Source organism: Melanaphis sacchari, unplaced genomic scaffold, assembly GCF_002803265.2.
Source record: "Melanaphis sacchari strain LSU unplaced genomic scaffold, SCAv2.0 Contig0_pilon_pilon, whole genome shotgun sequence".
Taxonomy (NCBI): Eukaryota; Metazoa; Arthropoda; class Insecta; order Hemiptera; family Aphididae; genus Melanaphis; species Melanaphis sacchari.
The window spans coordinates 7,641,018-7,664,385 of NW_020270366.1; the positions used below are offsets into that span (position 1 = coordinate 7,641,018).

Genomic DNA, 23,368 nt, shown 5'->3' on the forward strand with positions numbered 1-23,368 from the left:
AAAAATAATATTTATACTTTATAATGTATATATACATTTTTAAAAATGATTTAGTAATTTCACTTGTTTTCTATCAATCTTTTCTGTAAAATATTGAGGGACTAACAGAAATCAATGTTATGAGTGTTATACAAATTGGTACACCTTAAGAAAAATGAGTACATTTTACAAGTTGTCTGTATTGTGTCAAATGATTAATGATCATTAAAACTATATTGAGTTAAAAATTTAATTTTGTTCAAAATATTAACAAAACAAAAATTTTTTAAATAAAAACATTAAGTTTTGTTAACATGCATTCAAAATAGTTGATAAACTTTTACACTTGAGCAGCTTTCTTGGCTTTTACTATTTCAACAATTTCTTTATATCTTTTCATACATTCCTTTTTCGTTCTTGTTGGAACACATTCTGCTATTCTATCCCAACGTTCTTTTACTGCATTTGGATACGTTTTAAGAGCTTGTTCCAATAATTTTTGCTCGTCTGCTGACCATCCGACTGGACGTTCTGAAACCACTTCAGGTACTAATGATTCACATTTTTTTTCCTTTTCAAATTGATCATAGGCATTGGCATTCATTTCAGATTTTAAAGCATTGTCAGTGTAGTTAGTACTTTGAAGAGATTTAGCTTTTGCTAATACTTGTTTGGCATTTCGTTCACCATTCTTACTATGTTGATTGATAAAATTTGCAACAGCTTCCCAACGTTGGTTTGTACCAGCTGGAAACAAATTGACCGCTTTTATCAATAATTGAACATCATCTGTTTCCCAATCATTATTATTTTTTTCAACTATTTTGGTATCATTTTTAATAACATTATTCATTTCAACTCTACATTCCATTTGTTTAAGCTTTTCTATTAATGCTTTACGACCTTCTATTTGAAGGGCACTTGCCAATTGTTTAAGCTGAATGGCAGAAAGTTGATCACAAATTTTTTCAACACCAGACATTATTTCAATAACATTATCACCGTTTTGTATATAGTAATTATTTGTTTTGCATAAGTCCCTTATATGTTTACGTTCTTTTTTCAAAGCTTTTTTTTGACTATCTTTTTCTGCCTTAAGAGCATTTCGTTGTGCCTTTTCTGCAGCCTCGCGTTCTTCTTTTTCTTTTTGTACTTTAGCTTCTTCTTCTTCTCTTAATCTAATTTCTTCCTCTAGTTTTTGTCTTATAGCGTCTTTTTTGGCTTGTTTCACAGCAGCTTTTCGTTCTTGTTCCTCTTTTTTAAATTTTAAAAGTCTTGGATCATTAGCATATGCAAGATCAACTAACTGTCTAATACGAGTACTCTCTTCTTTTTTTAGTTTAGTACGATTTGCACGATTTTGTTTTTCAATCCATCTTCGTTCTTCACGATCTGAGGCCTGTTCACGATCTTCTTCATCAAGATATGAAAATTCTCTCCATGAATTAAAACCATACCAAAAATTGTAGAAACGATCAACATGATCACGGCTACTATTTATATCACCTAAAAGTGGTACAGAACTTTGCTCAGACCACATACTATTACGAACAAATACCGGGCCAAATAGTTCAAAAAAGTCAGATTTTTTCGCCATTTCCTTAGAAGGAATACTGTTGTCAAATTTAGGATCAATTGAATCATATGCACGTCTTTTAGTTTTATTTCCAAGAGTTTCCCAAGCTTTAGTGATGCATGTAAAATAATCATCATCGCCTTGAACCTTCTCACCAAGCTTTTTTCTTTTATCTGGATGATGATTAAGAACTCTACGCCTATAAGCAGTTTTGATTTGTGCTTCAGTGGCTTTATATCGTAATTTTGATAATCCTAAGACTCTGAAATAGGATAAAAAAAAATTTATATATTAATTAAAATTCAATAATTATAGAAGAAAAAAATACTAACTAAAATTAATTTCAACTACTTCAGATATCACCATGGTTGATATTTATCAAACACATAATACTAATTATAAAAAATAGTTATGTACAAAGCTAAATAAGTTAAATTTCTTTATAAAAAGTTGTCATTCTGTTCACTTTTAAAAGTTTGATTTAAGGTTATATAGTGGGTCTAAATCTTGAAGGCAAAACAAAAAAATAGACAGTATAATATCCCAATTAAATATTCTTTTAAATATTTTGGTAAGTCATTTGTGAGCTATTTGATGTATCTTAACTACATGCCGTGTCAATACAAAAAAAATTTCAATATTTTAAAAAATAATGTTAAAAATATTGCTTATAATTTGTTATTTTCTCGATTAGTTGAAGTCATACATTTGTTAATATGTATATAATGTATAGTTAATTTATTGTTTTTTAAATATCTAATGCATTTTGTTTATCATTTATTATTATTATTAACATATATTTTTAGTTAAGAATTTATTTCTCTTTTTCTCTAATACAAGCTACTAGTTTAAAAGAGATGGATAATCATGTAAAGTATTTAATATTTTGTAAGTTATGATGTCAAGTAAAAAAAAATTGGATACATGCCTAATAAAAGTAAGTAACTGAATGTAGTAAGGGAACGTGAATGTTATCTCATATTCCTTGTAAAAATATATAAGCTTTTATATCATATAAATATAGACTAGATTGATTATAATAGCAAAATTTAAAAATTTAAACTGCTTTAAAAAATTAATATGATTTTCATGAGTTTATTTACGTATATGCATAGTAGAAATTAATCGGCAGAAACAACATTTGTAATATTTTCTTTTAATACCTTATAAAAACTAATGATTAGTGTTTTCATAGCTTAACAGAATTAATTGATTTACATATTAACTTAACTGGATAGTATTATACATTGAATTAAAAAAAAAAAATAATAAAATAATTTATTATTTGCTTTAAATAATATAATTTTTGTTTTTATGACTACTGGATAGCGTAAAATATTGGTTGAAATCTTGCATAGCAAAATATGAAAGATTCATTCCTCACATTACCAGTCTATAGAATAAGTTTTTATTATAAATAGGTATGTCCTAATCATTATTCATTATGAATATAATAGTTCAGTCTATTAGATAAATCATAAATGATATTAAGTATGACTATATAATACTAAATATATATATATTTAATAATTACTGATAATGATCTTGATCTTTCCATTCTTTAGGATCTAGAGTTTTAAGATAAATTGTATCTGCTTGACTTTCTTCATCGATAAATGATTCGTTTGTATCTTCTACTTCTTCACCATTAGTTAAACATTTATCTTGAACAGTAGAGCCTGATAAATATCTCAATATCCATGGTCCAACCGTTTCCACTATACGATGTTGAACATTTAGTATAGATGGTTTCTCTTTGTCTTTCATTATATATTTAAGTAATTTGATGACGTACTACAATCACAATTAAATTTACTCACGCATAATCTGAAATAACACAGACATAGATAGATATTGAAACTTAAAAAAAATAAAATTTTACCCATGTAAAACATACCTATATTTTTGTTAACTTAAGTTGACACAATTTTTTATTATAAATCAAATTCATAGAATCAAAAAATTGTACTTACCCTTAAATTGTAAATTTTTAAAATAACGAATAAAATGTTGATCATACATATATTAATGTTAATTATGCACTAATGAGGACTTCAACTAATTTGAAATTCTCAAAAATAAAAAAAGTAATTTTTTTGAATATAGCAATTCTTGTTTCGGAATTTGTAGGTTAAGTGCTTTGAACAATTCAAGGACATTTAATAAAATATATATTAAGTAAAGATTCACAAGTTTATAACATCCTTGAATTTATTTCATAAGTGGTGAACCACTTGTTTGCACCAGGCGTGTATTACATCTAACCGGCAGGCGGCAACCTCTAATAAATAATAATCTGAATCTCTAGTAATTCTTTACTCTGTAGTTCCGTTCTGCAGTACTCAAATCAGTGAAATATTCAAATTATTAATATTTAATAACAACAATAATTAATAGATAATGATTTGTTTTGTTGTATACAATTATCTTTCATTATATTAACCATAATACATTATTTAATTACATTATACATACGTTAAACACGTTTTACACATTGTACGATACAATTCAAAGTGTAAAACGAATAACAGGACTAAAGCAACGTTGATGTCAGATTTCCCTAATTTTAACGATTATATAATAATTGTGAAAAATAGATAGTCGTGATACGTATAAAGGAAAATAAACATTATAAACTATAAATTACAATATAGTTAATATATTAAGCAAACGATTTTTTTAAACTGATTAACCTGTTGAAATTTTACTTAAAATGTAAGTCATTCAACTTATTAAAGTATATTATTTTATTCATTTATGTCTAAAAATATAACAATTATCTGATTTGAATATTTTTAAAATTAGTGATATTGCATCTTGAGTAGGTTGACAATGTCAATTAAAAAAAAAAAACGATTTAAACTAAAAACTAACTTTTTTAATTTGACTCCATGAAAATACGTTTTATTGGCTCACTAATATACATATTTTGTTTTATCTTATCACTTAATTTGTTTTCTATGTATACTGAACTTTGTTTTGAATTCAAAATTATTTTTTTTTTACTTTACTGTTAATGCCATTACTATTCGTAATATTGTCTTGACCAATATTTGTATGTTATTTTTCCACAGATTACGAAATAAATCATAATTATGACTACTCCATCATCTACAACCAGTCAAAAACACAAAGCGTTCTCTGGAGAACCAATGCGAGACAAACCAGTAGAAGATCTTGCTGGTATTGGACCTGTATTAGCAGGCAGACTGAGAGAACAAGGTTTCAACAAAGTAAGTTGATATAGGAACTTTTTTAATTAACATACATTCCTATATAAACTATTATACTTTCTTAAATTACTATCTCATTTTAGAAATATTTGTTTTACATACTAGGTAATTATTGATTATTATAACACTGTATAATTTACATTATTATCAGTAATTAATGCAAAACAAAAGATAATTCATTTTTATTATACTTATCTAATATCTATAATTTTTTTTTTTTTTTAGGCTTACAATGTATTGGGTCAATTTCTTCTTTTAGAAATGGATCAAGAATTATTCTGTGACTGGTTAAAAGATATAGCGAAAGCTAACTCAAAACAATCAAAAGATTGCCATGCTTGCTTAAAAGCATGGTGTGATGAATTTTTGTAGATGAATATTGTAGTTTGCAATAATAATTCTTAATTCTAATGTTATGTTTTGGTTCATTAAAATTGTGTGTACTAATTATTTAATATAAGTAAATATTTTGTATAAAATATATACATAAAAATATTAATATAATTCTTATTCTGTAATTCATTAGAAAATAATAAAATAATATTTATCAATCACTTTATGTACAATTTATATTTTTATAATTTCAAATTGACAAAAAATAAATCTAACCTATGATCATAAAATGAACATGTAGAAATTATTTTTTGATTTTTTGATTTTGTGTCATGTTCAAATAGTATATCGTTTTGGTGACACCAATCAGCTCCATAGTAAAGCCTATTGCTTTTCTCTCCAAAAGATTGACAAATATCAGCTGCATTAAATGATGTATCTATAATATGAGCACCATTAAACATTGAAGCACTTAAAAGATATTCTTCTTTATTAGGTTCCCATTTCAATCTCCAAACTCCGCCGTCAACTTTGACATTATTGTAACTATGCTTCATATTACGTATATCCCACAGTCTTATATTTTCATCATAACTAAAATATTGGTAAATTATACATTAATAAACTGCTATTTATCCAAAAAAACATGTTTACCTTCCAGTAACAATTATATTTTCTCGTATTTTATTAGATGAGCAAGTGGTTACTCCTTGTTCATGTTCCTTATTTTCAAATATAGGTTTGTCAAATTGTAATCGTTGATCATAACATTTAAATTTACAATCATCACCACCTATAATAAAAATATAATTTAATTCACAAACCATGTTTAATTTAAAGGAACTATTTAGAAACTAAAATATAAATTTATTATACATTCAAAAATAACTAAACAAAAATATTTAATAATAATTTATTATACAGTAGAAACTCATTTAACTGTTAGTTTCGGAACCGGGACAATAGCGGTTAATCGAATAGACGGTTAACAGAAATTTTTCAATAAACATATATATTTAACAATATAATTCGCAGACAAAAATAATGTGTAATAAATAATAAATACTTAAAATATATATTATGTAATTTTTTTGAGGCACGAACTTTTTGAGCAAACATAATATATCGTATTTTACGTAGTAAGACCTGCGTTGCATTTACCTTTTGCTACCTCTTGCATTTCAAACCAATCAATGCATTTTGATTACATTACTTTTGCTTTTGAGTGGCTAGTTGGCGTTTCTAAGACCTTTTTCGACGGTGACCGATGACAGATAACAGAGTGACGGTTAAACGAGTTTTTACTGTATTAATAATAATTCACCTGTGTATAATATGTTGGGTTCCCAATAATTATAAGTAACAATCCACGATTCAAAATTATGAGCTTTGAAACTACGTATGAGTTGATCATTTAAATTCACTAAAGTGATATAACCATTAGAGTCACTAAATGCGATATTTTGTGATCCATTCTCATAAAGGGATGACCAAGCAATTGATAAACTCATATGTGATTTTCCATCAGTTTTTGGAAGATCAAAACTAGTGAATAAACATAGAGATAAATTAGTTCCTTTCTCATCTAAAAAAACATAACAATTTACTAGATTTATTGTCTTTTGATTGTTATTGATTGAAAACTAACCCAGGCGATATACACTAACATGATTGCCAGACAATGCAGCTGCTAGTAATACTTGTCCAGAAACAATAAAAGGATTCCACTTTAAATCTAGCACAGCATCTTCGGGAACACTCTGAATCAATTTAATCTGGTTTTGATTGTCTAAAGAGAACAAATTGATAGTGCCAGTTTTTGATTTGTTTGCTTCGTCAAGTTTATAAGTTCCACATACAAGTACATTGTTGTATTTTGGTATTGGACACCATTCCACAGAATCTGCAGGATAAATAGTATCATACGATGCAAAACGATCTACACTATAGTTCCAAGACATCTGCAAATAATATTATAAAATGGAAAAATTAATTTTAAATTTACCCAATTAAGATTATTCTAAAAAAATTTTTCTGTAACATTAATACGCTTACGCAAAACTTTCATAATATTGACAATGATATTAATACAAAACTTGACTATAACATTTTAAAAACAATGTTATTAACGGGGGTTAGAAGTTAAAGCATTAAAAATGGAAAATATGCAAAGTTAAATTTTTAATACATATTATTTGAATATTTAATTTTTTTAAATTTATTTATTTATTATATTTAAGTAACAAAATTCATACTATAAATATATTATAATAATATTGTTATTTTATACATTTCATGGCTTTATGCCTATCTAATCTACTAAAATATATACAAAATTATTTTATCAAAACAACTAACAGATATAAATTACTATTAAAACATTAAATTACTTTTATTTTCATACTAACACATAAAACCACGAAAAATTAAATTTCAAAATTTTTTTAACCTAATGAATTGTTGAGTTATTTTTAAATAAGCCAAGAAAAAAACTAAATTGTTACAATAGTCAATTAAACTAGTAAAAATCATGATGATGAGAAAATTAACTAAATAAATTATAAAGTTAAAGAAAAACTTTTCAATCCGTTAATGCCTTCCACTTTTAAATTTATGTGAAGTAGTATTATTAATAAACTAGTAACACTTCACTGCTCAAAAATTAGGTACCTAGATACTAGTTTATTCTTGTACTAAAAATAATTCACTTGAAAATGTAAAAGCTTCTTGTAAATTTCAAATTACTCTTTTTATTAAGCATTCTCAATGAACAAATAAAAAAAAATAAAATATATTAATTCTATTTAAATATATTTATAATATACCTAAAAATGACAGTGTATGATCCTCTGCATCACACTTTATATTTTTTTTTTTACAATATATTTGTTCTAAAATAATTTAATATAGGTTATGAATTATTATTGTTTTAAATTTAATTTAATATAATTTACAAACAATTACAATAATAATAATAATAACTAATAAAAAAAAAAAATAAGTATAAAATATTATATCTATAGAATATACTACAGAATTTATAAAATATTTTGTATTTATAAAACAAATACATTGATTTTTTAAATTGGGATTAAAATATTAAATGAATTAAATTCAAGTAGGTAGTAGAACTATATAAAAATTAAATATTACAAACTAATTTAAATTATAAACCAGTTAAAAATTAAAAATTTAGTTCTTACTAATAAATTTAAGCACTTTTTAACACAATCTCTCAAGGAAATATTTTTTTAAGAAAAATTGTGTTGATTCTGACATAATTTATTTAAGAGTATTTACAATTTTTGTATTTGTTAATTTTTTATAAAATCAACAATCTATTAATTATTTGTTTTAGTTTTTAGTAATCAAGACAATAATTTGTTTTGAAAATTATTAAAAAAATTTAAGGCAATTAAAATTTTATAAACTAAATATGTTATAAATGGAAGAGTATCTGCATTAATTATTAATTAGCAAGGCCATATTTAATTAATTGATACCCAGATAATGTGCAATAAGATTCTCTTAGTGTAAAAATAAAATGCTTTTTATTAAAAAAAAAAAATTATAATAATAACCTTTAAAACTTGAATTTGAAATTCTTTATTCTCATAGCTGGAAATTATTTAGTTATATTATCATTTTATGATGGTCTTTAGTTCATTTTAAATTATTTTACATCTATATTTTTACATAGGTAATTTGTTTATAGTTTAAAAAGATAACTAATTCAATTAAAAAAAAAAAACATCAATTATTTATTATATTTTTTATGGACTTACACACAATATAAAATACATTTTAAATTAGTACATTACATTTAAATAGCAAATAATATTTTTTAAAAGCAAAATTTTAATAATTATTTTAATCTAATTAACATTTTACGTTGCATAATGTGTTGTATTTCACCTCTTCTGATCATCAAATATATAACTTTATCTATGGCTCTTTGTGGATATTTTTGTCTCAAAAAATCTTGAATAATACTGAATTCAGAAACTTGAGATCCAATTGGGAATCGACGTTTTAATTGCTTTTCAATTCTCTGTAGTGTATCTATGTCTTCTTCAGTTGAAAAACCTTCTACACCAGATAAACAGCCAGATGTAGCAGCACTCAAAGTAGATACTTGAAACAACCTTAATGCTTCATCTACATGACTGTCAGTAGCAAAAGGTTGCAATTGCATTTTAGCTAAAGATTCTGCAATACGAATTATAGCTTCTAACTGTCGAACAGTAATTGGAATGGCAAGTTTTTTCTCAGATTCCAATTCATGACACCCAGTTCTCATAATTACATAACGACTTTTAAGCTTCTCACCAGCTTCTTCAGATAATCGAGGTCCACAACGTTGACGACAGTAATTCAAGAACTTTTTAATTGTTGCCAATGGTAATTCTCCTTCAATTTCTTGCTTGGCTTGACCATTCATTAAATGTACATTCATGATATGCTTAGCCAATACCATATCTCTGTTTTGATTATGTTCATCTTTAATAATAAATATCATATCAAACCTGAAAAAAAAAATATTTATTTATAAAAATGAATGCCAAACGGCTTTTGATAACTATTTTTAAATAATATTATAATCAATCATATACATTATAATTCAATATTTTAAAGTAATTAATAGATCTATGAAATTTTATTTTTTCTGGTAAACTGATACAATAAAAATATAATTTTTTTTAACTAATAAAACTTGGAATATTTTTAAAATTTTGATAATATAAGTAGGGCATTTTTGAGATATTAAATACTTTTTTTTTAATTCTCAGACATAATAATTTGCTCAAAATATCATATTACCTAGATAAAATAGTAGGCATGAAATCAATATTATCTTCGCCTTTACTGTCATCCCATCGACCAAATACTGAATTTGCAGCAGCCATCACCGAACAACGACTGTTAAGAGTAGTTGTAATGCCTGCCTTTGCTATTGATATAGTTTGCTGTTCCATTGCTTCATGAATCGCAACTCTATCACCTTCTCTCATCTTGTCAAATTCATCGATACAAACAACACCACTATCAGCTAAAACCATTGCTCCACCTTCCACCACAAAATTATGAGATGTTGGATCACGAGTTACAGATGCTGTAAGTCCAGCAGCTGAAGAACCTTTACCAGATGTGTATACACCAATAGGTGAAACTTGTTGTACAAATTTTAAAAGTTGTGATTTAGCTGTACCAGGATCTCCCAAAAGCAATAAATTTATGTCTCCACGACGAGTTAAACCATCTGGAAGTCTTTTACGAGAACCTCCAAAAAGCAGACAAGCTATTGCTTTTTTTATATCACTAAACCCAAAAATAGATGGTGCTATAGACTTAGCAATACGGTCATAAATATCAGGAGATGATGACAACTTTCTAAATAGTTCTTCATCTTCAACTGAAGTTGGTATTGAAGTAGTGAAACCCCCAACTTGATCATCCATTTGAAATCCCAAAACTCTTAAATATGGAGCACGCACACCAACAACAGTACGAGAATTTTCAGTAAGTTTTTGTTTTTTTGAAGTCTTGACCTGAAAATATATTAATATAGAATTAAAAAATGTGAATATATTAAATTATATTTATTCTATAAATTTTACCTTTTTTATAGAATAAACACCAACTACCATAACACGGTTCCCTGGAACTACACGTTCACATAAGTAGCGATCACAATATAATTGCACGTGTCGTGGCATTTCTCCTTGTGGTGTAGAATCACTTAATTCTTGTAATTTTAAAATTTGAGAATCAACACATTTGCATTTGTCAGGTATAATAAAATATGGATCTAAAGGACATTGTGGACGGCCAGCTTGTTCAGTGGTACATTTCCTCGGTAATATATAACCGTCCATACCCGGTTTCACAGGTAAATGTGGCACTACATTACGACAGGATCGACATTGTAATGTTATCTGTGTAGCTTTAGCCCGAATACTTGACGCCGATACTATGATACCAGGAATTTTGACCAACCGAGAAACTGACTCAGATTTAATAGAACGTAAAGAAGAAGCCAATGAATTTGTTGACAATAATATTTGAATATGCTCAATATCTTCCAAGTTATCAGATGCAAGCAATTCTTGAGCTAATTCTGTTGCAGCTTCTTCAAATGCTGGCAAATATTCCACTGGCTGTTTGTATAACTTATCAGCAAGATTTTCATCAAATCCAGCTAAATCCTCAATGTTTATTTCCACCCAATATTGACCCAAGTTACAATTTCGTTTTAATGTATCTCTATACTTATAGTTAAAATTTTCTTCGTTGTATGTCTTTAAAAATTCTTTGAACGATTTTTTCATTGATCTTGCATTTAACAATGATGAGGCCAAATTATCATCATCACCGAATGTATCAGAGAAAAATATACCAGGTGTATCAAATCCTTCCATATTTATTTAATTAAGTTTCAACAATATAAAAAATACTACGATAAAATTATTAATAAATGTTACAATTTATCCCAAAATAATAGATTAAAATTTAAATTAATTTAAACAGTTAAAACAAAAGTTGTGCACAACACCGAAACACTAAAATTTTAAATTTATAAAAATAAAATCCAACTATGGTATTAATCCGTAATCGTAGTATAAATACTATAACTAAACACGTAATTGAGTTAATACTTAAATACTAGCTAACAAAGCAAATAAAAGTTAATGCTAAATGGCGGGAAACATTGTTATTAGTACCATTAGTAGGAAGTTAGCAACACTAAACTATTTGTTTAATGTTTTTATTACAAATTGTGTAGACAAAGTTAGTTACGTTATTTAAAAACTAAACATTTGAACTCTCATAAAATAATAAATATTAAATACCTATGAGAATTTTATACAAAATAATTGGTAGTAAATACAAAAAAATAAATATTATTAGTCAATTATAATTATTTTATTATCAATTATTATCAAAACCCACATTTGTATCAATGAATTATGATAGACCATAGTCCATAACCATTCTGCAATCGTTCAAAACAATATTTAGTATAAATGTATAATTCACTATTGTTATTGTACTAGTTTGTTTGAATCAAAAACATTGTACTTAATATAGTAATTTTTAACGTATTTATAGTTTATGAATATTAAAATATTATAAATTATGTTTTCATAACGAATATGTCGGACCATTGTCAAATTTAGTAATACTGTACTATGTTATATAAATGTTAAATTAAGATTTTTTACCTGAAGATTGGAGAGCAATGGGTTTAAGAAAAAACAATTATATTTTTTATTATAAGAATAATGATAAATTTGGTTGTGAAAACTAAAAACTAACACTTGAAAAATTAAAATTAAATTTTATCATAATATCTCCACATTCCCATTTCACACAGTTTTTATCAGCATTTACTATTTAGTATTTATTATTTAGTTCTGTTAACAAAGATGATACAAAATTAGTGAAATGAAATTACGAATTTAAATTTTAAATATCAAATTATTTAAATGATCACAATATAATTTTTCAGAAATTCTGAGTCTCGTAATTCGTAAATATTGAAAAATTAGTGTTATAAATTTATGTAAAATGATTGTTATCAAGAAAATTATTCTCAGCAAAATGCTTTTATCTAATATATAACGAAAACAATTTACTTACGATAATTATTGCATAAAGAATAAATTTCTTAGTAACCAATTTTACATAGGTACATTACTTATATATCATGTTGCAGTTAAAATATTATTCGAAGTTAACCGAAACTCGCCAAAAGTCCTATCAATGGATAGCTTCTGTGAACAATATCTCAGTCAAGTTAATATAATTTTTTTATTATATTTGCTAATTACTTATTGTATTTAATTTTACTACAGATTGTTAATTTCTTTATTTTTAGTTAAAAAAAAGTTGAAACCCAAAAATCGATATTAACTATTAATATAAATATTGTAACATTAATACTTTAAATAAAAAATTAATTGATAATTTCACAATCACAGTTACACAGTAACAATTATTTTTCGTTTTAATATTTGCATAAGCATATATGGTTTAATGATTAGATATAATATTTGTTAAACAAAATTAAACACAGTCCAAAGGATTTGAATGACAGGAAATATCACATTAAAAATTAAAGAAAACAAAAAAAACATAAGTCACTATAGTTTTTCTGGTAAATTCCAAATTTTAAACTATATATATTAATGTAATAAAATTAATTGATTAACAAATTGATTAAGTGAAAATATTTACTTTATTAATACCTATAATTAATTGTGTAAAAACATATTGGGCATCAATAAAATAATTGTGTTATATAATATTAATTAATACTGATCAATACAAAATTAAATTTGTACAATAGTTTCCATTTTTTTTTTTTTTTTTTTTTTTTGGTTTAACACGGAACAAAATATGATTATAAATATTATTTACTAAAATTTTTAATACAACAAAAAAACAACAATGCATAAAATTGATTATGTTTTAATTCAATATTGTCTTTTTGATATTTTGTTAAAAATTAAAGCATGGTAAACCCTGTTGAGTATCAGTATTTATCTAAATAAACTATGAATACTATTTTCACATTCATATTACGCTAAGACAGAGGTATTTACCATACTAAAAATTAGATTTTATATTTATTCACGAATTATATTATATTGTAATTTATAAGTTATAATTTGTATACGAGTAAAAGTATTAAAATAAGATTTATAATTATACTTTACTTAATTTTACAACAGTAAAAATTATCATTTTTTTTATTGATAAAAATAAAATAACCTATGATTCATCCCATAAACATTAACTAATATAATAAACCTACCCAAAAGTAAATTACAAAATTATCAAATACAGATAGTGTACCTAAAATTATGATTTAAAATAGTGCCTGATTATTACATAATAATTATTAATATAATACCCGTTTAGTATGAACTTTGTACAATTAAACAAAATAATTTATATAATATTCATATAAGTTTAAAAAAATAATACAAATAAATGTAATAGCTAAAATCTTAAAAAAAAAAATATTTGTATAACATTTGATTCTTAACATAGTCTAACAAAAATAATGAAAATTGAACAGATACCCTGATAGAATAAAAATGCGATTTTAATTTTAAAGGCCTCAAAAAATATCATTATCACTTTGTTACCATTATGTTTAAAAATTTTTTTTATATATATATATATATATTTATATGAAAAATACTAATAATACTACCCTTTAATTAAACTACTGTCAGTCATTAAATTAATAAGATCTTGTTTAATAAAATTGTTTTTACGTGCAAGTAAACACATTTTTATGTACAGAAAAACTTTAAAACTCAAATTGTTGTAAAAATATTGCTACATAATATGTTCTAAATACATTAAAATAAAATTTAAATCTTCCAAAAAAAAAAAAAAAATACAATTTTCCTTTTAAATTATTAAAATGTATATTATACTTATTTATATTTTGTTGTCTTTAACCATTGGTACTAAAAATATTAGTGTTAGGTATAATTTTTTTGATCTATTAAAGTGATTTTGTAAATGATTAGTTTTACATTGACTGTTTTTAAATAAAAAGAAAAAACCAAAAATTGTTTTAAATTATTTGATTACTAATTATGTATATACGATTCTTAAAGTTGTCTAGATACTTTTTCAACTTCCTTTAAACATTCACTTACTAATGCTTTAGCTTTATGAATTGACTTTTTCAATCTTTCAGTAGAGTTCTTACAACCTGTGTAAATTGGTCGGATCGACCCAGACATTTCTTCAATAACTGTCAATAACTCTCTATATTTAGCCCAGCCATCTTCACTACTTAAAGAATCAATATCAAATGTTTTTTCAACATTTTCTAATTGACCAGATATTCGGTCTGCAGTAGTAGAAGGTGGAGGCATATGTTCGTGTTTATAATGTTTAGTTTTGTTTTGTGTGTTTTCTTTGTTGTAATTCACCGCAGTCTTTTCTTTAGGTTGTTCATATGCATATGATTTTCTTTTATTAACTTGACTAAAATTCATTAACAATTCAGGATAGTTAAACGGCAAATTAAATGGCCATTGTTGTTCGTATTGAGCATTATAATTAGGATAGTTATGATGTTTACGATTCATTGTCAGGTCTAAGAGTGGATTGTAATTGTTCATATCATTGACCATGTGGTTTAATTGAGGCATACTAGATTTTCCACGCTTGCGAGGTGCACCTCCTTGTGTATTTGATGGTAATGAATGCTTATTTTTTGATTTACCACTACTAGTATTTGGTACTAATGATAATGATACTGTACTTTGTGGGGAAGTAGAAGAAACTGCATATTGACTGTTGGATTTTGAACTTTGTGATATAGGTATGATAGTCAACTCTGAATGACATCCCATATTGCCTGACTTAATTGCTTCCAATAAACTATTTTCCATGATATCAATTCTTAAATTTTTCGTTCTAAGAATTAAATATTAAAATAAAATTACTGAATGAAAATATTTGTTACACTTTAAAATATGCTACATCTAACATAATAGCATTAATGAATAATGTGTAAAATAAGATATTCACATATTATAAACACTTGTATTGATTGAAATTGAATATCAACATAAACAATAAAAATAATAATGGGTTTATAACTTTAATTATTAGTTTTATTACAAAAACGAATATTAAGAAATGTTATTGACTAATAAATAATCAATATTTAATGAAAGTTTAAATTTACTACGTAAATGACCTAATAACTTGTATTATTTTAATGATAATAGGTAATTAATATAACTTACTTTGTTTATAAAGGTTTAATTTTTAAGTTTAAAGAAATTTATTTTTTGTTAACTTTCTTATAACAATGTGAATAACCATACAGCATCATATAGTTACTTTATGATATTTCTTAAATGAAAACAATACAATAATTAATTTAATTACAATATTATTATTTATGAACTTGAGGAAAAACAAACGTCATTTCATCATTCATCAATCATACTATCATTTATTGACTACAGCAGTATAATATTCTACAAGCCACAATGGAAAGATCAAGATCTAGAATCAAGAATGATAAGGTAAATGTATAATTTATTATTATTAAAACCGTTACTAGGTTCATTTCAGAGTTTGGGAATATTATATTATTCATAATTGATATTGATTATTTAAATATATTTGATAAAAAATTAAGAAAGTGTAGTTTAAATAATTGTCGTACTGTTGTTATATAGGTAGTACCTACTTTGTACTTTGCAGAGATAATGTTGTTAAAATATTATGATAAATTAATCGTAATTAACGTGATATACTTGAAAAAATATTTTCTCTACACGATTACACCGTGATGATTAATTAATAATCATCATAGTTAAAGATAATAAATGCAATAATCATAAATGTAAATATCAAGTTTAATATACATATTATGATATAATATATGAGGCGTTAACTAATATAAAAAATTAAACACATACTCTTCACATTTTCGCTTTTTCTTTACACTGTTTTTTTCTTTATTTTTCTGATACTGTTCTTTATTTTTGAATGTACGCTCTTCATCTGAAATCTGTAATCTCATATTTTTATCCATCTTAAAATGATGAAAAAAAAATATTTATTTATTTTACAACACTTATATTATTAATTATTATTTGTATATAGTTTGGTTGTCATAGTAATTTTTTGACAAAACGTCACAAAATTATGATTTTAAAAACTTTGTTATTATAAAGATAATAAACAAAACTACAAATTAGGATATCGTGCAATTAGTAATCGGACGTTTAATCACCGTCAATTATTATGGTAGGCCATTTAGCCCCCAGGTATTTGAAGTCATCAGTCAAATTTAGTTTTTAAACAATTTAATTTAATTATATAAAATATAATAATATTTTTAATTTATAATACAAATACATTTACATAATTATTTATGTTTTAATATTCAGTCAGTCACTATTTATTTTTAATTTCAAATTGTAATTATTAATTTATTATTAATGTTTAATTATTAAACCCCTATGACACGTCGATTTGATCATAAATGTATAATTTTCCTAGCTAAACCTTATTTTGTGTTATAATACTTATAATAGGTACATGTTCCACTATTCTACATATATGATGAATAATATTAATGAAAATCGTACTAAATGAATCGCACCGAACTCAGAATTGTTATGAATGTTATAACTTATAATAGATTTGTATATTTCGTTTACGTTAATGGAATAAAAATACACTAAGAAGTTTTAAATTACTTATTAAAAATGTCTATTATATACATGTACATAATAAATTTCGATTTTATTGTTACTTTATTAAAAAAAAATTATAAATTATCTTTTTTTTATGATATTAGTTAACATTTTTACATCTAATCTAAAGTTTTTGTTTTACAGCCAAAACTTAACTCCTAGACTTCATCCTTAAACACTTCCTGGATGGCTAGTGTTACAAATTGGTCAAAGTCAATTAAAATTATTGAAAGCAATTCATATTGATCTGGTATAACAAAAATTAAATCAATATAAGTTTCTTTATTTTGCGTTAAAGCAAAGCATATATATTACAGGAATTATTTAATTATGTATTCAGGTATTCTTACATATTGTAATAAGTATACTTGGTAGAATTTAGAAGGAAAAGTTGGAAAGTTTTTGTCCATATAAATAATTCTAGTAAACTTTTGAGGTACGTTTTTGAAGAAAAAAATTTAATACGGTTTTTATTATTTTTGTGTCATCAAATAAAAATAGAGGAGGGGGGTTTTGAATATAAAATTGAATTTAGTTTGTACTTTAAAGCAGTTAAATCAAAAAATGTATCGAAATAAATACTAATAATTTTGCTTCTTATCGATGTTGTACCATATAACTTTTTTTTAAATAATTATTTACATTCTGAGAAAATTTTTATTTATAGTACTGTTGTAAAAAATACCACATAGGGTATAGGCAAACTTATAAATTTAATTAATTTAAAGCAATAATACAATGATTATTGTGTTTTTTCAAATAACAATAATTTTTATAATTAAATATTTAATAATTTATAATAAATATGTACAAAAATTATTTATTTATAAAGCGAAACTTCTAAATATGGTCGCTAAAATGTTGTCTGCTATTTAGGGTTAAGGGAGGTTTTACTTTAAAACTTTAGGTATTCGTTAAGTATGTGACCTATCGATCGAAAATCGAATTTAGTATGTGACCTACCTGTATTACTGGTTATAGTTATTATTGTATATATCTACGCATTTAATTGATTGTATTTCATCGATGATAACATTGATAACAGTTGAGCCTATCAATGATGAAATGAATGGTTAAATCACGTTAAATTAACCACTTTTAACCATCTGAATCCAACATACATATTATATTTTTGTTTTAATTTTTAATAATTTGTCATTAAAAACGTTAATAGATAATCATGTTTTAAAATTTTATACATAGTTATTCCCGTACATTTGGTTGCCCGTACAAAATGTACCCGTGTAAAATTTGGTTTCCTAATGTTAATATTTAGCATAACTTGTGTTGATAAATAATATTTTTGGTTTTCTTATTTAGTTTATAAATGATATTTTTGACATATCAACTTTGCATAGTGGACTCGCTTAGCGTTGTTTTTTTTTATCATTTACAGCAGAATTTTTTTTAAATAATTTTCCTTTTTATTCTGGACCAAAAAAACAACAACTTAAAAAGTTATAATAGTGTGAACCGACAATAATGAAAAAGTTTTGTACTGTTATATTACATAAATTATTATTCACTAAAATACTAATTTATAATAATAATTAATAATTAGTAATAGTGATAAAAAATATATGCCGATTTTTTAAAGATTAATTATTCGATTTTTCATTAACTTAGAGAATCAAAAATAGGCTTCTAACATGTTCCACGATATACTTTTTCATAAATCAAATAATCAGATTAATAGTTTCAGAAAACATACGCGTGACAAAGTTTTCCATTTTCACATTTATATAATATATATTTTTCGGCAGGGAGGTATCCGTCTATTTTATATAAAAAAAAAATAATGTGGTTAAAAAAACTAATAATTTCTTTATTATATCATTTTAATTTAAATTATATCTCTGTACATATTTCTATTATAATTAAAATACTTCTTTATAAACAATATTTTTTGTTCTTTGATGAGGGCGTGAGGTGCATATAGGTTTTTTGTCGAGCTGACATGGGAGCAAGCAACATAAAATTGTCCAAGAGTGGCAAGAGTAAAACAGGGATTCGTGATATCAAGGATGTAACTTTCAGTGTTTGTCCCTGTGCCTTATTAATGGACATGGAAGAACAAAGTTTTTTAGGAAATTGGACCCGTTTAGAATTTTAACGGGTGTTAATTTATGTTTATACGCTGATATCAAACACATAATTTGACGGACAAAAAAATCAGATTGCAGGTAACTAGAAACCAGCGGGTCGCAGCACCACATTTAGGTATACAATTTAACGTTTATTTTAATTATTATTATCTAATTATTTACTAACTTTATGCCTATGACATTCACGTGATCACGAGGAACACATAAAAAAAATCTGTTCAAAATTGAATCAATAGTTATTGAGTTTACTTTACACAAAAATTGTGCTTATATAGCTTTATAATATATTAGTATAGATAAATAAGTACGATTATTTTTAAATTATATTCTAATAATTTAATGTATTAATTATAATTTTTATATATTTTTTTACATATCCTTACAAAATTAAAAGATATTTTGTACTTAACAATATTTTTTAAATACTTGAAGTGATATATTTTGCCCGCATTTCTGCGAGTATCCTTCAAAACATCACATTTACTATTTTTTGTGTTATGTTATCCTAAATATATTTGTGTAGAAATATCGAAATATCGATAAATCAACAAGAAAAAATTACTGTTAGAAAAATCCCAAATACAAATTCTACGAAAATAATCTCTGAGAAAATTATATTTTCTTATTTTCTTAACTAATAATTGTATTACATTCTATTAAAAACTCTCGAAAAATACTGGCATTGATAATCTTTAGTACAATTTAGAATATTTCCAATATTTCATATAAAAGAACCAAAATATTAAAATCATACACATTCCTGCTTTGAGAAATGAGGAAGTTTAGAAAACGAATTCGTCTATATGAGTGAGGATAATAAATAAAAATATAAAAATTATGCTGTATGTGTTCGTCGAATGTATTTATTAATATGAAACTGTAAATAATATTTCAATGTATATTAATTATTTCTAAATGATTATTAGATAAATTTATCGTTAAACAATAAATATTTATTAGTTAATACTTAGTGGATATATATCTTAGATTTTGGACTATCATAATTAAATTTTAAATAAACAGCATTGCAATATTGTATATTGAGGAGTATGATATCGATAACTCAACATGCACCATATACCGCCATTACTGCTGTTCTCTTATCAATTTAATATATCATTCATTGTATTAAACTATTTTCGTTTTTTATTAATTTTTACTAAATAAGTATAATTTATATTTTTAAATATAATATAAAAATTGTATCAAAAATTACGTAATATTATTAATTATTAAGTAATTTATTTTCTTTTATATGTGAATTCTTAATAATAAATTCATAGTTATTGTATTTGTTACTAGTTTTTTACTTTTTAATGATATTCTATGATCTACTTTTATTTAATAATAATAAAAAAGAAAAATCCATATTAGAATCAAAATTTCCTTAATTTTTGGTTCAATGTTTTTGTGAAGTTTCACAATTTAGATTAACTTAATATATAAAATGTAATCATTTCTTACAATTATTAATTATTTAAATTAATATAAAATTCCATCATTCCACAATGCACCAAAATCATTTTTCTAATCCAATAAATAAAAATTGTTCACCTCGTTTTTACCACCCAACCACACCAACTATTGTTGATCGCATTGTTTTTCCACAAATGGTTAATGACGTCAGGTAATAATAAATATATTTTAATTTTACTTATGAAGGACATGAAATTAAAGTATATAAACTATAATTTTTAGGTATCAATCAAGTAATATGTTTGATCCCAGACATTTAGATCTTCAAAACACATTGAAACTAGATACTCATTTCAATGGTAATGTGGATATTTTTAAAAATCATGACAAGAATGAGTTTTATGACAATTATAGATACATGGAAACACAGTTACCTTCAAAACAAAATTATTATAAAAATACTAGTCGATCACAGGTTCTTGAAGTTAAAGCTAGAATATCAGTAGATGTATCTACTATGACTGACCCATTAACAATAGAAGAACAAGAAAGGCTTGGTCAATGGGAAGGTTTTGCTGCAGTACAGTCCGGTAATAAAGTTGCTGAATACTTGACTAGCCTCAGAGAATTTCTTAAGGTATTATATAATAAAATAAATTGTAAATTTTAATCAAACATAACTTATTTTTTACCTAGCGATTTTTTTTTTATATTTTATTAGATTCAGAAATTAATTTTTTTATGTAACATTTTTTTAATAGTTGTCTCCTCCACAAGAAGGAAAAAGAAGACAAGGATTGGGTGATGTTAGAATAGTTACATCACCTGATGGTTCTCGGCTATATTGTTGTTCTGAATGCTTAATGGCATATACTGATAAAACAGTTTTGGAACATCACTTAGCCAATCATAAGGTAAAAAGCGAAAATGGAGTATTCAAATATTATATTATGTTTTAATAAATATTTTAAGTTTAGGTAGAACGTCGATTTATATGTATGGAATGTGGAGCTGGTTTAAAACGAAAAGAGCACTTAGATAGACATCAATTAAGTCATAGTGATCAGAGACCATATACCTGTGCAGCATGTCCAAAGACTTTCAAGCGTAATGAACATTTAGCTCGACATTATATTGTACATTCTGGAGAAAAAGCACATGTCTGTGTAGAGTGTGGAAAAGCATTTTATCGTCGTGATCATTTACAAAAACATGTTCAGGGTCATATTACTAAAAGACTCAAAGCGGTAATCAATGCTGTTGTTTAATCAAAATAATATTCAGTTTAAGCTCATTTAATTATAGTGCCTTTATCTACACATCTAGTCATTGTTATTAACTTGTGTATTGTTTTGAATATATCAGTGAAATGTTTTATCCTAGATTAAATTAAACTAAGTACTATTTTTTTTTTTTTTATCGTATACCTATTTTAAAGTTCTCAATTGAAAAAGTTGGTCATCAGTTTACCATTCGTTTTTTAAAAACCCAAACACTTGCATGTAATATATGTATTAATTGTTAAAAATTACAGGACAATTAATGCTCAATGACTTAATTATAAAAATAAAATTTGGATAGATAATATTAAAACATTTGAACGATTCTAAATTTATAATTGATATTTAATTTTTAAATGTAACTGACTCATAGAAAAATTGTTTGAGCTATAATGAGTTGTACTGAATAATATTTAGTTCTTTGTAAATAAATACTAATTATAATAAAAATTTTATGAATTAAGTTAATCTCAAAAAATAGTTTAAAAAAACTATTGTTAATTTGCAATATAAAATTTGTATATTTTAAAATATATCATCAATAAATAATAAAAATTTTCCAAGACTATATAGTTATTACAAATGACAAATAAAACTGTATCTTATTAGAGTTTGGAATAGACGTGTTTTTACTTAGTATATTAAAATTTGTTAAGTTTTTGTCATATTGTCATATTAGTTACCACAAATATTATGTACTGTTACCTCGTATGAAATTATTATATAACAATGTATTAGTTCATGTATTATGTAATTAAACTTCACTATTTATTATGTTTATTCTATATTTATAACTAAATACATTTTTTTAAATACTTAATAGTGAGACTGTCGAAATGTTATAAGCTTGAGTTCATGATATATTTGATTGATAGTTTTCTGAAAACTTATATTATAATGTTACATTTTAATTGTGAAAATATAATAAATTTATTAATGTGTAATGTATATAATAAATAAAAAGTAATAGCATTTAAAATGTTTTACTTGTTATATGTTTTTATATCATTTTAAAACAATGAATAGTAACAAAGGTTAATTTTTATTATTATTTGGAAAAACCCTTTAAAAAAGATACACACGGAATATAGAGTACATAAAACATAAAATTATTTATATTTATAATATTTAATATAAATTAGCTTAGTTTTTTATTGTTATTTTTATAACAACATAATCATAAATTATTTATTAA

General features: G+C 24.3%; 6 protein-coding genes across 7 annotated transcripts; 2 read left to right on the forward strand and 4 right to left on the reverse strand.

The window, feature by feature from the left end:
• Positions 1-159: 159 nt before the first annotated feature.
• On the reverse strand, positions 160-3,650 carry LOC112600488 (dnaJ homolog subfamily C member 2). Its single transcript, XM_025347732.1, has 3 exons — positions 3,529-3,650; positions 3,090-3,382; positions 160-1,817 (listed from the first exon to the last, which is right to left on the reverse strand). Exons 2-3 carry the CDS (start codon positions 3,320-3,322, stop codon positions 320-322), a joined length of 1,731 nt encoding a protein of 576 aa, XP_025203517.1. The 5' UTR covers positions 3,323-3,382; positions 3,529-3,650; the 3' UTR covers positions 160-319.
• A 280-nt stretch (positions 3,651-3,930) lies between these two features.
• LOC112600499 (barrier-to-autointegration factor A) lies at positions 3,931-5,243 on the forward strand. 2 transcript variants are annotated; one of them, XM_025347745.1, is made up of 3 exons: positions 3,931-4,270; positions 4,630-4,788; positions 5,014-5,243. In XM_025347745.1, exons 2-3 carry the CDS (start codon positions 4,651-4,653, stop codon positions 5,158-5,160), a joined length of 285 nt encoding a protein of 94 aa, XP_025203530.1. In that variant the 5' UTR covers positions 3,931-4,270; positions 4,630-4,650; the 3' UTR covers positions 5,161-5,243. The 2 variants fall into 2 exon arrangements, with proteins under 2 accessions (XP_025203530.1, XP_025203522.1); XM_025347737.1 differs by lacking the exon at positions 3,931-4,270 and having other exon boundaries at positions 4,507-4,788.
• Positions 5,244-5,331: 88 nt separating this feature from the next.
• On the reverse strand, positions 5,332-12,440 carry LOC112590907 (diphthine methyltransferase). Its single transcript, XM_025334515.1, has 5 exons — positions 12,345-12,440; positions 6,770-7,082; positions 6,446-6,706; positions 5,776-5,914; positions 5,332-5,715 (listed from the first exon to the last, which is right to left on the reverse strand). The coding sequence occupies exons 2-5, from the start codon at positions 7,080-7,082 to the stop codon at positions 5,364-5,366; spliced, it is 1,065 nt and encodes a 354-aa protein (XP_025190300.1). The 5' UTR covers positions 12,345-12,440; the 3' UTR covers positions 5,332-5,363.
• On the reverse strand, positions 8,938-11,747 carry LOC112590899 (DNA replication licensing factor mcm5). The gene is made up of 3 exons (XM_025334502.1): positions 10,740-11,747; positions 9,943-10,670; positions 8,938-9,647 (listed from the first exon to the last, which is right to left on the reverse strand). The coding sequence occupies exons 1-3, from the start codon at positions 11,538-11,540 to the stop codon at positions 8,987-8,989; spliced, it is 2,190 nt and encodes a 729-aa protein (XP_025190287.1). The 5' UTR covers positions 11,541-11,747; the 3' UTR covers positions 8,938-8,986.
• Positions 12,441-14,572: 2,132 nt separating the features above from the next.
• LOC112594940 lies at positions 14,573-16,100 on the reverse strand. Its single transcript, XM_025339960.1, has 2 exons — positions 15,906-16,100; positions 14,573-15,570 (listed from the first exon to the last, which is right to left on the reverse strand). The coding sequence occupies exon 2, from the start codon at positions 15,543-15,545 to the stop codon at positions 14,754-14,756; it is 792 nt and encodes a 263-aa protein (XP_025195745.1). The 5' UTR covers positions 15,546-15,570; positions 15,906-16,100; the 3' UTR covers positions 14,573-14,753.
• Positions 16,101-20,842: 4,742 nt separating this feature from the next.
• LOC112594823 (zinc finger protein 120-like) lies at positions 20,843-22,485 on the forward strand. The gene is made up of 4 exons (XM_025339841.1): positions 20,843-21,104; positions 21,176-21,530; positions 21,655-21,807; positions 21,871-22,485. Exons 1-4 carry the CDS (start codon positions 20,986-20,988, stop codon positions 22,159-22,161), a joined length of 918 nt encoding a protein of 305 aa, XP_025195626.1. The 5' UTR covers positions 20,843-20,985; the 3' UTR covers positions 22,162-22,485.
• Positions 22,486-23,368: the final 883 nt, after the last annotated feature.